General features: G+C 36.6%; 1 protein-coding gene across 3 annotated transcripts in view; it reads right to left on the bottom strand.

Moving 5' to 3' along the window:
* The window catches only part of RAD51B (RAD51 paralog B), a 423923-nt gene that overhangs the window by 350805 nt on the left and 58468 nt on the right, over positions 1-14650 (bottom strand). For all 3 annotated transcript variants that reach the window (XR_002273163.2, XM_020583651.2, XM_010390711.3), the window contains exon 7: positions 13830-14013. Coding sequence is in view for 2 of the 3 variants with exons in the window: in XM_020583651.2 (XP_020439240.2) it covers positions 13830-14013 (184 nt within the window). In the remaining variant the exon portion in view is untranslated. The remainder of the gene's footprint in view (positions 1-13829; positions 14014-14650) is intronic.

The raw sequence follows: 14650 nt of genomic DNA, 5'->3' as shown, positions 1-14650 counted from the left end.
TTTGAGGAACATCACAGTTACAAAAACCCAAACTTAGATAAATAATACAGTTAGGTTTAACAGAATCAGTTGCAGTGTTTGCATGACATGAATAGGCTTTGGGCCTGGCTACAAATTCTTAGGTTTCCTGCTCCAAACTTCAAAAGGCTCTACACGTGTACCAGGGCTAGGTCCACATTTTTAAGCAGCATCTACCACCCAGGCTGCCTTGTTCACTCCAAACAAGTTGGTGAAATGTACAGAGTTCCAGTAGTTTACTGCACTCCAGAAACAGCAAATTAAGTTGCTATACAAGCTCTCATTTCCTAGCTATTCACAGATCTCCTCTGTTTAGCACCTCCTTATATTTGGAGTGCTCTATGAACAAAAGAGCAGTATCTAAGTCATTGTAGCAATAATCCATGAGATAATGACCAGTATGCAGGCCTCACCTCTACCATCCAAAGACTCAGCTGCAGTGACCAAGAAGAAAGAGTAAATGCTTCTGCACAGATTGTTCAGCCTTGAGAGGAGAAACATGTAACTATTATTCCTAGTCAATTATTCCTTCAGAAGGAATGGTTGCAAAGCCTACAGCAAAACTGTGGTGCTTTAGGGCAAATGGAGCTCAAAGTAAAAATGAGCATTGAAATAACCAAAAAGAAGACATTCTTTCAAACTAGCCCTATTGACAAACACTCCATAAACAGAAAAAAGCCCCAAACACACAAGAAATGAAGGCCACTGAAATACAATCCTAGTAACAGACCAGTCTACTATCACTTAATGGCTGGTAATAATTGGCCTCTGACAGGAGAATAACTTTAGGGCTTTGGGAATTAATGGAAGCATAACTTGTTTCCATTTTAACAACCACCATCTTAGACTGGCAAGAGATCCAGTCAGAGGTGAATGATTGGACCAAATGCAGGTGAGACAGTCATGTATACACAATGCAATTTTTTCCCTACCATTGTTTTTTTAAAGATGACAACTATTTCATCATATCCTATCAGCAAAAAATATGTTATTCTAGGAGGCAAAAATTCTTTCAAACATACACAAGTATTACTTTATAATTAAAGAAATTTCATATGTATGCTAACAGATTTTACCTGGCACAAAAAAAAAAAAGAAAAAAAGTGTGTATCTATTGTGATTTACAAATTGTGGTCCTTGGAATTTGACAGCACTGGAATTTTAAAAAACCACATGCACACACAGAGGACCACACAAATACTTCTGGAAACTTTGCATCTCCAAGGAACTAGTATGAAACTATTTTGCTTTAGCAATAATCTGAACTGTTATTCTCCAGTAACTGTTCAGTATCAAGCACAAAGTCCTTTGGCAATCTACATACATACTACTTTCTACATCAAGAGCTAACTTTGCTGCAAACAAATTCATCTTCATCCACGTTTTAACAGAGGGTATCAAAAAGCCCCCCACATACTACCATAGCCCCATTCATTTCAAATCAGACCTCACTACAGGCTCTATCTTCAGATCAAATCAGCAGCTATAATTTGCACAAAATGTTCTTAAAAATAGTACAACAAGATACAGGACTACAACAACTATGTACAGAACTTCTAATGAGATGAAACAAACCACTATTACTTGAAACAACTGCTGCAACCAATGTAGTCCAAACAAAAGAACAGGAAAAGTACCACATGCCAAGTAAGTTAAATCAAGATCACAGACTTTCACCTGAACTTGAACTTACAGTCTTGGACAATTTAGTAAGTTCTCAGTAAAATTCCCTCTTACTAGCAGACAAAGAACAGGAGCTGGAGATAATTATATTATACAGACTCTTAAAGCAGCAGCTGCAAAAATTTGGGTAACAGTTCGGCCATAGCACACTGACAGATGGATATGAAACTATTAATAATAAAGGAACACAAGCATGTTATGAACCATACCAACTATTTTATGGATTGTTATACATATCATTCTGAATTTTAGCACAGGAAGAAATACTGTGGTTTGAAAATCTACTATTCAGCATAATTTCTGACCTCAGCTATAATTCATTATGCACAGATAAATTACAACTCCAAATACAGCATATTATGATGCATTTTAAAATCAGAATGTGCAGATTAAAACCAGGACACTGACCTAACAGTGCACAAAAGCCCTAAGCGGTGTAAGCATAGGTTGTATAAAACCAGGCATTGGTTCACCTTTAGTCAAAGTACAAAGCATTGTAATTATGGTATGTTATACAGGCTGTCCTAGAACTGTTCAAAGTTTAAAGAATGTTTCAAGGTTTTTCTTTGCTTCTTCTCAGTAATGATCCCTCTAGCATTTTTACTCATGCTATCCTTTTTACTGAAGATGCAGTTTTACATTCAAAATCTGTGCTACTGCCAGAAACCACACACTCCTGCTCCTCCTTTCTGCCTATATTAGTGCCTCTTCAGCTGCACAATTGCCCACTACATTTTTTCCCCTGGTTTGCTTTTTCAGCTGGTTTACATCCTTGTTCAGGCTCATAAGCAAGCACAAACCAGTTGCAAATGTGATAGTGAAATGAATTACAAGGCAGGTAGGAAAGAAAAAAGCATGCATTATCCCCTCGTTCCTGTTTAATCTCTGCCACTGGTTGACCACCTCTTGATTTTTGACTACTCGTGCTTTCTGTAAGCAGGCTCAATTAACCTACTACCAGTGTGTCACTTGTGATTTGCACAGGTAATTTATTCTGCTTGCAGCTTGTATCTGATGTCTTCTTTTCTAGGGACACCTCCAGAATGGCAGCTGCAGGTCAGTGGATTTCCACATTGCTGGTGGTGGCTCTCCTGTGACTCCCTTAAGCCAACTGAGAAAGGAGACAAAGCAGTAAGTGTTGCTGCCAATCTCAAACAGTATCTCTAAAATAACTATCTCCTTTACTATTGTCAATCTCCTCCTTGAAAATATGACAAGCAGGAGCAAGCTTCACAAAGTGTTTCAGCAGCCTCTCTTTGCTTCTAGCAGCTCTAGATTAGGGACATCACAGAAGCAGAATAAAAAAATATCTGCTCTAAATACACAGTACTCTAGTTCTGTGCCTATGTTCTGTACCCAAGGGCTCCTCAGAAACTTTGTACTCACTGCCCAGGTATGACTGTTTCCATTACAATTCCAGAAAGAGCTGTGACATAGAGCTCTTCCATGCAACCAGAGGAAGTTACACAAGCCCAACAAAGGCCAACCTTCGGTGACGCAAAAATTTAAGACTGATAGAAAAAGACACATCACCCCACACTGAACTTCCAATTACACAGTTGTAGCTCACTAGTATTTTTCATAGCCTTTATAAAGTTTATAGAAAAATAACTTCAGTTTGGTATTTCAAAGACTGCCAATATCTGAAACCATTTTACTTAACTTAATATTCTTGATAAGTAAAGTACCTAGAGCACCAGCATGTGCCTGCAGCATTAAGCAAGCACCCTTTTTCCCTAGGGGAGATCTTTATGAAGTTACAAAAAGCATCTAAGTAGTAAATACTACTAAAGCAATTTTTCTCTCAAGAACTAAGAGTTTCAGTTGTGTAAAAAAACAGTGTTTAGTTCATGTATTAGTGTATCTTGCTAATCAGAACATAATGAAATATGTAATACTTTGGACTGCCAAGAATCCAGTCAAGACCTCGGATACTGTTGAAGAGAAAAGCACTCTGCCTAGGTCAAAAGTCTGAGATATGATAAATACAAAAGTAAAGTATGCAAAAAACTGTAATCTAGAGGCAAAGAAAGTTATTTTAATGCTGGGGTGGGCAATACAGCTCATCCAAATTGGAGTATCAGATGTTAGGATTATTGAATTGGAAAGAGATACTGTCTTTACAAAAATTCAGATGTAGTCTTACCAAGAAAAACCAGCAGCTCTAATCAAAACTTTGCAGAAAACTTTTCAGTCCTATTCAATAAAAACTTTGAAATCTCATTTTGTTTACCTACTATATTACAGCAGAAATGCTAGATTCTCAAATGAGATATAGCTACGCATTTTAGAGAGAGGTAACATGACAGTTTTGATGAGGTTGCTGAGATCATGTAGACTCTCAAAGGAATCTGTATTTGAAATGGCTCTCCCTCAGTTTTATACCAAATTTCTGCCAAATTAATTAAAATGCTTGCTATTAAAATGATAGGTTTTCTACTTTAAATAGAAAACTGGGGTGAAAAAATTAACACATACAGCTGAAACTTCAGAGAACAATGATATAAAACATAGTTGTTCTCAATAAAGAAGATGGAGTCTTCTTGTAGAAAAGTCAGAATGAAGTTTCTCAGGAGACTTTATGTTATAGATCACAGATTCCAATTCCAATCAAAACAGAGTAAGGAAACCAGAGCAAAACAAAGAACTCTTCTAACGCACAAGAGCCTCAACAGCAGAAGAAAAAGTGCAGACTGAAAAGCTTGTCCTGTAAACCTAGATAATTCTATTTTCAAGGCAGCACAGGATCATCAACCATCTAGCTGCAGTAGTTTAGTCTGGTTGTCTGTTATTACATGTAGAAAGAAGGAAATTTTGCAGACTGCAAAAGGCAGGTTCTGCAGTTAGCAGCAAGCAGACTGCATCATGGAGCTTCCAGACCATATCTGATTAAAAAGCAGCCTCAGCAGCACACCTAGTTCCACATGACTGCAATGCTCTCACAAAGCAGCCCTGTAGACACAAAGAAGGAAGTGGTACCATCACTTCTACTGCTGCCAGTTTCCAAGAAAGTAAAATTTTACTTTTGATCTCTGGGCACATTTGTATTATAAGAGACATAGCATTGCCCAATCTTAATTTTGTTTTATCCCCATCCCTTTATGCCTCAGGGGGGCTGGTACAATATTATTTAGGAGTAACAATTGCAGAGCTGGTCCTCACTATTCCCAGAAGTCCAGGGGCTGAATAACCAAAAAGCAAACAAACACTAGAGAATCTGGAAATCAAATCACTCATTTGTCTATACTGAGCTCATACAGGAGCTCAAGATTCAACAAAGAGCTCAAGACCCATCAAGATTTTTCTAACAACTTGCAATCTGGTCAACTATTCTTTACATTGTTATCCCGTCTAAAGACTAGAATCACTTTCAGCTGTACATTATGCAAATGCAGAAATATTCCTAGAGAACTTACAGTTTAAATAAAATCAGAGGACAAGGAAAAAGCACAAGAAAAAATGCAAAAAAAAGCATTGAATACTCAAAACGTAAGTACTTCTCTGCAGTCACAAATAGATTATTGGCCTAAAGGTTCAGGCAGTTTTTCATACAGTCAAAACAGTACATCTTGTCAAACCCTAAACTCCCAAGCCAAGGCATAAAAGCCCATCAGTACAATTAACTGTTGTTTTTTACAGCACATACAGAATAACAATGTGATAGGGCAGGGGAAAAAAACAAAACAAAACAAAAACAACCCAAACAAAAAAAACCCTGCCAAATACTGTATTTTTATTTTAGCAACAGAACATCATACATAAGTATGTTACTAAAACTAGGAAACTATAACCTAGATTAATCTATGCAAAGTTTATTGGAAAATGACACATAGCAATCATCAGTGTTTAAAGGTCTCTCATTGAATAAAGTTGTAGAGTCTGCATGAAATCTTGTTATATCCAATAGTTACACAAAGAATCTGTAATGGAAAGAATAATCAATTTTCTTGAAAAACAAGTAAGCAGGGAGGAGATTGCAGGTAAACCATGAGATCAGAATTCAAAATCATCTTGGCCAGTCAGGAAAAATAACATTAGAAGGAGCAACTAGCTAAACAACAAAGTCAGCAAATGCAGATCCAAGATTTTAATAACTGGTAAGTAAACAGCATCAGGCTGTTGCAAAGAAAGCAAACTGGGTTACAATGCATAAGCATGAGATGTCCTGCAAGGCATGAGAAGAAATCCTTCTCCATGACTACACTTTGCTAGAGATTCATCTGGAATATTGTCCACTTTTGGGCACCTCACTTTCAAGATTATGTAAATCAGCTGAAGGTAACTCAGAGAATTGTAACAACAATGAGGGTTGGAAGACACAAGAAACTGCTTATTTATTTTGGAAGAACTCTTTCAGAAATTCAAGTCAAGGCAGATATCAGAGAAAGTGCCTGCCCTACTTTATAGCAAATATTGTGCATAATCATACAGCAGATCAAAAACAAATCTGGTAACAAAATCTCATTCCTCTCAACTCCCTCTCCTATATGTTAAGCCTGGTGGGTTCTTTCTGCATAATTTCATATGTGCAATTGTGCAGAATGATAGCTTTTGGCAAAGTCACTTGCACTGTAAAATGGAAAAAGCAATGAAGGGAATACTTTAAAAGAAAAAACAAACTGAATTCAAGTATCACATAACTTTAAACTACCTCCTTTTCATCACCACATGAAAACAGGAAACATTGCTCTACCATTCCTCATTCCTTTTTCTCAGCAGTATTGAACATTTATGGTATAGATGGTCCAAAAGGAACAGTGTCAGGCCATAAACTGCATAAACATATATTCTCCAGACACATTTAAAAAAGAACACAAATGGCAGCAGTACTGCAGACAGTTATAATTACATTTTAACCAGCTATTTTAAACTAAAACAAAGCTGTGCCTTCTGAGGATAATTTTTAACAACCATAAAGACAAAGCCATCTAACTTTGCCACTCTAACAACACTTAACATTCAAATTAACTCCTCAAAACTGGTTTTTGCTCAATACTGTGGAGTGGAGGAATAATTGAAACATAAACAGTCTGCCAATAAAAACTGAGTTTATGAAGTTTTAGCAAGGGCAAAGAAGGAATGCTGTTCTGTACGTCCCCTTTAACCATCTTGGCTTCCCAAGTAAACAACAACAAAAATTAAAATTCATGCCAAATCCCACATTACAAATGGCATTGTTCACATAAATGTGAAATTCTGACGTTTACTTTTTAAGCAGGTAAAAAAATAAAGGCTAACACTATAATATTTAATTTAAAAATCCAAGCTATAGACTCAGTTCTGGGCATGAAAGTACTGCTAAATATTACATGGTAGGAAATCTTAACATCATAGAATGGTTTGGGTTGGAAGGAACCTTAAAGATCATCTAGTTCCAACTCCTCTGCCATGGGCAGGGAACCTTCTGCTAGATAAAGTTGCTCATCCAACCTGGCCTTGAAAACTTCCAGGGATGGTGCATTGCAACTTCTCTGGACAAACTGTTCCAGTGCCTCACCACACTCATTTCACAAACTATTTGTTACTTAAGCAGATGAAGTGCACTGAACAAGGTTAGGTGCTCCTCTTTATACCAAAAAAGAATATGTTTGAAACCAAAAATTCTGATACAGCTAGCACGAATGCCATTTTCTAATGTTGTTCAGTTCACCATTTAATGAGGCCATGAACACCAACATGAATTTTGGTGCAGGGGAAGTGAAACATCTTGAAGAGAACAAGAATTGTTTTTTATTACAAGAAAATTAGTTTTGGAAGTAATCTTCCTGACTTATGAAACAAACTAACTACTGTTTTCCATGGCTCAAAACAAAGGCAGGTCTACTCAAAGATTCTTTGTTTCATACAGAAGAATAAAGTCAGCAAATTGTGCAATATCTACATTATTCTAAATATTTATGCTTCTGTGGGTAATGTTCACAGAATGATTAGCATAAGACACTAGGATCTTTTCATCCTATTGAGTTGATTGGAGGACTACTCAGTTTCTCCAAGAACCTGGTTAATTATCTTAATAAAATTCTGCAGGTTCAGGTGCTCTACTGTGTCTTCTAACCAGTCACATTGTTTTAACTTTCATGCTGCTGCCTAGAGGAATACACAAACTTAATGGAAAAAAGTATGAAAGCTACTCATATGAAGGGAGGAGGAGAGGAACAACACAAGTAGCAGCCCCACACTGAAAGGAGAACTACATCATTACATAAACCTTGAGCAAGCAGATGGCCAAGAGTTCAGTGTGATTATGTAGAAATATGAAGATGCTTCTATTAGCAGTTGGAAAGGGTATTCAAGTTCACATACATACATAAACCCAAAATATGCTTAAAACCTGAGTGACATGACACTATACATAAATATCAGCAGCTTAACAGAAAAGGACCCATACTTTCCACTGAATTCTCACCACTAAAAACAAGTTTGAACCACATTTGGCCTATATATGGCTAGTTAAGTTCTGGTAACTCAATTCCAAATTATTTTCTTCTGTTAAGGTTAACTCTTCGTTAAAGAAATGCATGTTTCAATGTGGTATAACTTGTAAGAGATTTCTCTTTTTAGAAAACTTCAAAATGGAAGTAGTTCCCTAATTTTTTCAAGTAAAGTTTCGCTTATTCTAGATTTAAACAACCTGCAAAGATAATTCAATTACTGTTTCTGTAACACTGGTACTAAACATACTTTTTAATAGCAAAATATAGAAACCAAGCTTGCATTCAGCAGCTTACAGTCCAGATGCAGACAAAGTAACCTGAAAGTCTAATGTATCCCCATATTTTTGGAAAAGTCATCATACAGTGTTGCTACACAATGTAGCAACAAATCAACTATCCATTTGTACCAAACTCTTTACATATTTATTTCCAATTCAAAGGGAACTGGGATCTAAACAATTTTTATTGAAATTCAGAAATCTTTTATTTTGAAATTAGTTTTGCACTCCCTAAACTAGTATTTTCAAATATCAGAACAACATGTCAAAAGTACAGGAGGTGACAACAATGATCTATGTGCAAACAGAACAAAAAGAAGCAAGAATGAGACCAAATGGGAATACTTGATTATAAACAAAAAGAAAACAGCATGAATATTCCCTCTGTGCCAACAGAAGCACTTCCATTCTGAGACACTTTATTGCAGGAAGATGAGACAACACAAGTAAATACACTTAACGAAAGACAGCAGAAAAGGCACTGCAGATGTCAAGTAATTTCTGCATATGAACTGATTTTGAGAAGAAAAAACTTACTCGACCTAAAGGCAAATACAATTTAGCTAAACATTTGGCTTTCTAAAGTAAATGAAAATGTTGGGTGTAAGTTTAAGTAGCACAATGCATAAGTGATTGTGAAGCACTGAAACTAAAATCTATGAGATCAGAGTGTGAAAAGAAAATTGACTGTGACAGATCTGTTGTCATATCATAAATATCAAGTGTATTTTTACGTTTTAAGTGGAGCATGTCAATTCTAAAGGGGGAGAAATATTACCTGTGGAACTTGTGGGCTTCTTGAACTACTGTTAATTTACTTAGCATAGAAAATGAAAGCATTGGGGAGTAATTACATAAGGTTTGTCTTTCATTTGCTCTAAAAATTCACACATGAGAGATTAAAGTTTCTCATCCTAAGTTACTTCATAATTGCAGAAAGAACAAATAAAAAAAAACCAGATCATACTATTATACATTTGCTGGTACTAATAACCAACATATTGATCATAAATAACAAAGGTTCACTTCAGTGATCTAAGAACACAATCCAGACAAAAGCAGAAAGGACAGCAAGTGTTGTAATTTGGTTAGCCTTAGGGTTTTCCAAAATAAATTTCATCTTCAGTCTCAATTTGACATTTAAAAGAATGCTTAAAGCAGTCTGGTTTTGCTACTGCCGCTTCTGGAGTACTTTTTCACGGAGATGTCTAGCCAGCTTCACACATTTTCTCAAGTATTAATGACTTGAAAATCAGAGTCTATGAATAACTCATTTTATAAGGTAAATATTTAAATCTCAACAACAATTCTAGTCATATTGGGTTTTAGTTTTAGCTCTTTACTGAAAAGGAGACATCTCTTAACTAGCACGAACCCTGAATTATTTTCACCAAATACCACCTACTAATAATATATAGTTTCCTGTGAATATAGAAGGAGAGAAGAAAGAAAATCCAAAGTGCATTTTACCTTCTTTCTTTTGCAGAAGGTTAAGGAAGCCAGGAAGCTCGACAGGAAACATACAGGACTCATTACTGTTGCTTAAATGTAATCTGGTAGACAGCATCAACACATTGTAAGAGAACACATTCAGATCCAAATGCTCTCAACTACAAGATGCTCTATCAACAGATAAAGGTAATTTTTTCATATAGATTTGCATATCCACTGGATTTCAAAACAAAAGGGGATTTTGTTTGATTGATAATCAAGCTGTCCTTCTCAGTTTCTAGGAATTGCTTTTGATCTCACTGGCTAGTTCCAACCAAATCTGGGAGAAAAAAAGGATGTTTTGGTTTCAGCTCTGTGCCAGAAAAAGGGGACAATGCTACATAGTACCCCATGGAGGCAAAAGCTTTAGAGACTGTTCAGTCATCAGTATGGATGCCAGGTCACCTGTCAGTCGGCCATAAGTGATCTAAGCCTTGTGCTGCCTCTTGCTCTGGCATCACTTAAAATGCCTAGAATGAACCTGGGCTTACTGCTAAGTTACATGGAAGAAAAGATAAAAAAAGGTGATCAGGCATCCTACTTGACTTTTAAGAAACAACTTAAGCTTTACTAATGTCCATAAATATAAAAAAAAAACCTTTTGCTTTTCTTTGTACTTTACAAACAACAACAAAAAGAAACACAAAAAACCTACAACAGCAAAAAATTCAGTCAAGTAAAAAATTACAGTCACAAACCACTTTCACTCGCTTCATTCAGTGGCTAAGATGGGACCATTCAATTAATATGTTTATTATTTTTTTCTCATCTCAAGACATAGATTAAGTTTTCATTTACTACAACCGTTTTAAATTTTACACTGAGGATGGCAACTGCTTCTTTCCAATGAGCATCTATATATTGTCCTGGACTCAGTATCAAGTTCTTTGTTATTAGCAATGACCCTATCCTCACAGCATCTTCTCAATGAACAGTTCTGCCCCATTTTACAAACTGAAAATAGAGGTGTAGAAAGGTTAATGAACAACTACCATCAGTTTTGGTATAATCAAGGTCAATTTTTTTTCCAAATACTTCATACCATACAGAGCTACCTGGGTTTGGAACAGCTCCCCTTGAGTTTGGTAAAAACTATGACTGCTAGCCACTCTTGCACATCAAACTCAATAACCTGACACCACGAACACATAATTATAAACAGAGAGTTTATAATGCCAACAAAAATAACTGCATTAAAATCCTTTTAACTATGGCATAACATGGTAGCACAGGGTTTCCACAAACTTAACCCTGTTTGAACCCATTTCCCTTTTCGGAAATGGAGGAAGAACGCCCACTTAAACATGCTCATGATAAGCAGCTATTTATGTTTAGTAATGCATTCCAATGGTTAATTAGTCCAGTAAGAACACACCCCTTATTTGAAGTCTGAACTTGCTTAATTCAGCTTCCAGCCACAGACCTGTGGTACACCTGTGTCAGCCAAAGAGAGCTTTTATCAAATACCTCTTTGCCGAGTAGATGCATATTGACTAATGAAGCCCTTAACATTTCCTTAGCTAAGCTAAACAAAGGAAGCTTTACTAAGACTGCTCTCCCCCATTCATTTTCAAGGCTGTTCTCTGGAAGTTGATTTTTCACCCCCCTCTCTGGACTGTCAACAGCAGATGTACTGCTCCATTAAGAGTTATAGCTGGTATCTCCTAATTTCCAGTTCCCTTGTTCAACTACTCAAAGTTTTTCACCAGACCTTTAGCTACAGCCAAAAGGATTGACTTCAAGTTCAAATCCTATCAGCCTCAGTTTGAGTCTCCCTAATTGCTCCCCGATTTAGTATTTAGCTGCACTGATTGTGCCATGAAGCATTATATTCATGTGTCCAATTTATTAGTGATCTAAATCACTTTGCAACCTTACTAATGTCCTTAAGTAGAAATTTATATTTATGATTTTCTAGGTAAGTAAAAACATCTGAAATAACTCCAACACAGTTATTTACAGTGAGAACCTCAGATACTCTGTAAGGGAAGTTAATGCAACATATGGAACAGCAGACTGATTTTATGGTTTGCACCAACAGTTGCTGATGCATAACACACTCCACCACTGGATTTTGCATGTTAGCCAGACAGTCTTGCTTAGGAATCCATGTTTGCAAGAACCCAAATCTCTAGCCCAAGCCCTCCTAGAATTCTTAACTAATACTTGCTAGAGTTTATTTTGCAACATAAATTTTAACAAATATTTAAAATACTCTAGAACCAACCAACCAGCAATGCTTGCTAAAGATGATAAACGAAAACAGAGTGCATTTGCATTAAATAAATTGGAAAAATCTAATCAATAGTTGCTTTAAAAACATACAAGTTTCCAATTTGTGTATTTGTGTATCACATGTAATTACACGGATCTTCAAAGATTTAAATTAAAAGGTAAGACATCTCATCAACCAATTCAAAAAGTCAGAGGCTGTAACCAAAGCACAGGTTCCTGCTAAAAATCCCAGAACTCCTTGCTGAAGTGTTCACAGTGAGAAACAATCTCAACATCAGGTACCGAAAATGTCTCAAAGCAAACATGTCAGCTTTAACATAATGAAACCTCTAAATGTTAAGAGCTTTATATTCTTCTTATGTAGGAAGAATTAGGATCACAGTCTTAGGCTACTTCATAATGTCCAATTCTAAGATTTTTGTGCATATCAATACTGTTGCTCTGACTAAGCAGGACAGCAGCATGAAATGTCAGAGCTTCAAATGCAGCTCAGCTTCACCATTTCAGTGAAGGCAGAAGGAGGGGCTGGGGCTGTCTAAAGAAGAAGAAAATGGAGAAATAGAGAAAAATAGTGTCTTTTCATAAAAATTCTCCCCTTTCTCAAAGGAATGCATAATATTTTCTCAAAATATCAGAGTGTACATGCTTACACACAATTCTTTCCAGGCTTCTTAAAGCAGTATAAACATTACTGGGTGCACTGACTAGGATGCTATCTTTTGTACATGAACTTTAAAGGCACTTAGGCAGGGTTTCATCTTCTCCATCAGAACACTTGAAGTCACGCAGCAGAAGGAAATCCATTCCTCTTAAGTTACATCAGCCTACTTCTGATGTGATAGTTTCTGTGACCTCAGGAGCGTCAGAGTGAAAAAGGCCCCACCAGTCTTACTCACATTCTTACCACAGCTTCTCCTTACACTAGAGTGATGAGTAGTTACCCATACCAGGAAATACTTTAAAGAGTTGAGTTTCAATGGTATCTTTTGCAATGACCCTTTGTGGATCACGTAATAAACACACACACAAACACATATGCAGTTTACATCTTCTAAAGCACTTTTCAGTCAGGTCTACCCAGTCGTTGCACTGCGTGTCCATGTCTTCCTTTGCATTTTATGGGCAAGTCCACAGACAAGGATTTGCTGAGCTGTTACCTTCCCTTCTGCAGAAGTTAGCATACATTATCAGCTACAAAAGGAATTTATGCTGTTCCAGAGCATAAGCCTTTTTGAGATTCTATTAACTTAAGTAAAAGAAACAGAGGCAGAAAAAGATCTTCAGCTACCCAGGGTATACACTAGTTACAGTGACAATACAGTACTGTATAAAGGAACCATCAGGATAAACAGTATTTAACGGCAACAAAATGTAGGATTTAAGGAAAAAAAACCAAAAAACAAAAACAACGCACTGAGAGACAGCTGGGGAATCTTGTAATTTCTTATTTAAAGTTACAAATTAACAAAAAATAAAAATAATTTCTAAGAGATTTTTAAAAATATCACAGAAGAAACACACCAAGCAGAACAACTACTGTTCTTCCATTTCCTAATTACATTCCAACTGGAACCTGCTTAAAGATTCCTACTAGAATCATTGTCTGGTCTTCGTCTGTCATCTTCCTCCTCCTCTGATTTTATTACTTAATACTGTAAGACAAAAACATAGAAAAGGAAGAAGAACTTACTGGTATTGAGAACTCCTCTGCCAAATACTTCAACACTGATGCTCCTCTAGTCAAAAAGTTACTTCTCTCTGCCAGATTGCCCTGGAGTTTTGTATCAAACTCCTTTCTGACAACTGAAGCAACAGAGTCAATTACTATGAGTTTAACTTTCTTTGAAATAATTTCTTCTTCCAAAGACATAATCCTGAAAAAAAAAAAAAAGTCACTGATATCATTATATACACAATAGAACCATTTTATAACCCTGAAATTTTTTTAAATAAAGTTTCCTTTCATAAGCTGAAAGTCAGTCCCTCTTTTTCCCTCCTCACACATCACCTCCATTAACATCTGCATGTATTAAAGAGATTTGAAAAGAAATCTGAGGCTCAGTGGGCCCAAGGCAGGATCTCTCCAAAAGAAACTTTTGGAAGACCTCTAGTTAGCAACACTATGCTGCACAACTCCTGAATGGCAGACAGCAAGTAAAGTGGACATTGAAACTCTGCCTCTCTGTGGCCTTCCAGTACTTCAAAGGGATCTATAAGTAGGAGGGAGACTGACTTTTTACATGGGCAGATAATGATAGGACAAGGGGAAATGGTTTTAAACCAAAAGAAGAGAGATTTAGGTTAGAAGTTAGGAAGAAATACTTTAGTCAGTGGGTAGTGAGGCACCCACAAAGGTGCCCAGAGAAGCTGTGGATGCCCCAACCCTGGAAACGTTCAGTGCCAAGCTGGACGGGGCCATTAACAACCTGACCTAGTGGATGCTATCCTTGCCTATGATGGGAGGTTTGGAACTAGGTGATCTTAAACCTCTTTTCCAACCCAAGCCATTCC

Source organism: Corvus cornix, chromosome 5 (assembly GCF_000738735.6).
Source record: "Corvus cornix cornix isolate S_Up_H32 chromosome 5, ASM73873v5, whole genome shotgun sequence".
Taxonomy (NCBI): domain Eukaryota; kingdom Metazoa; phylum Chordata; class Aves; order Passeriformes; family Corvidae; genus Corvus; species Corvus cornix.
Note: the sequence above shows the minus strand (reverse complement) of the source record. Positions and strands in the feature narration are given on the sequence as shown.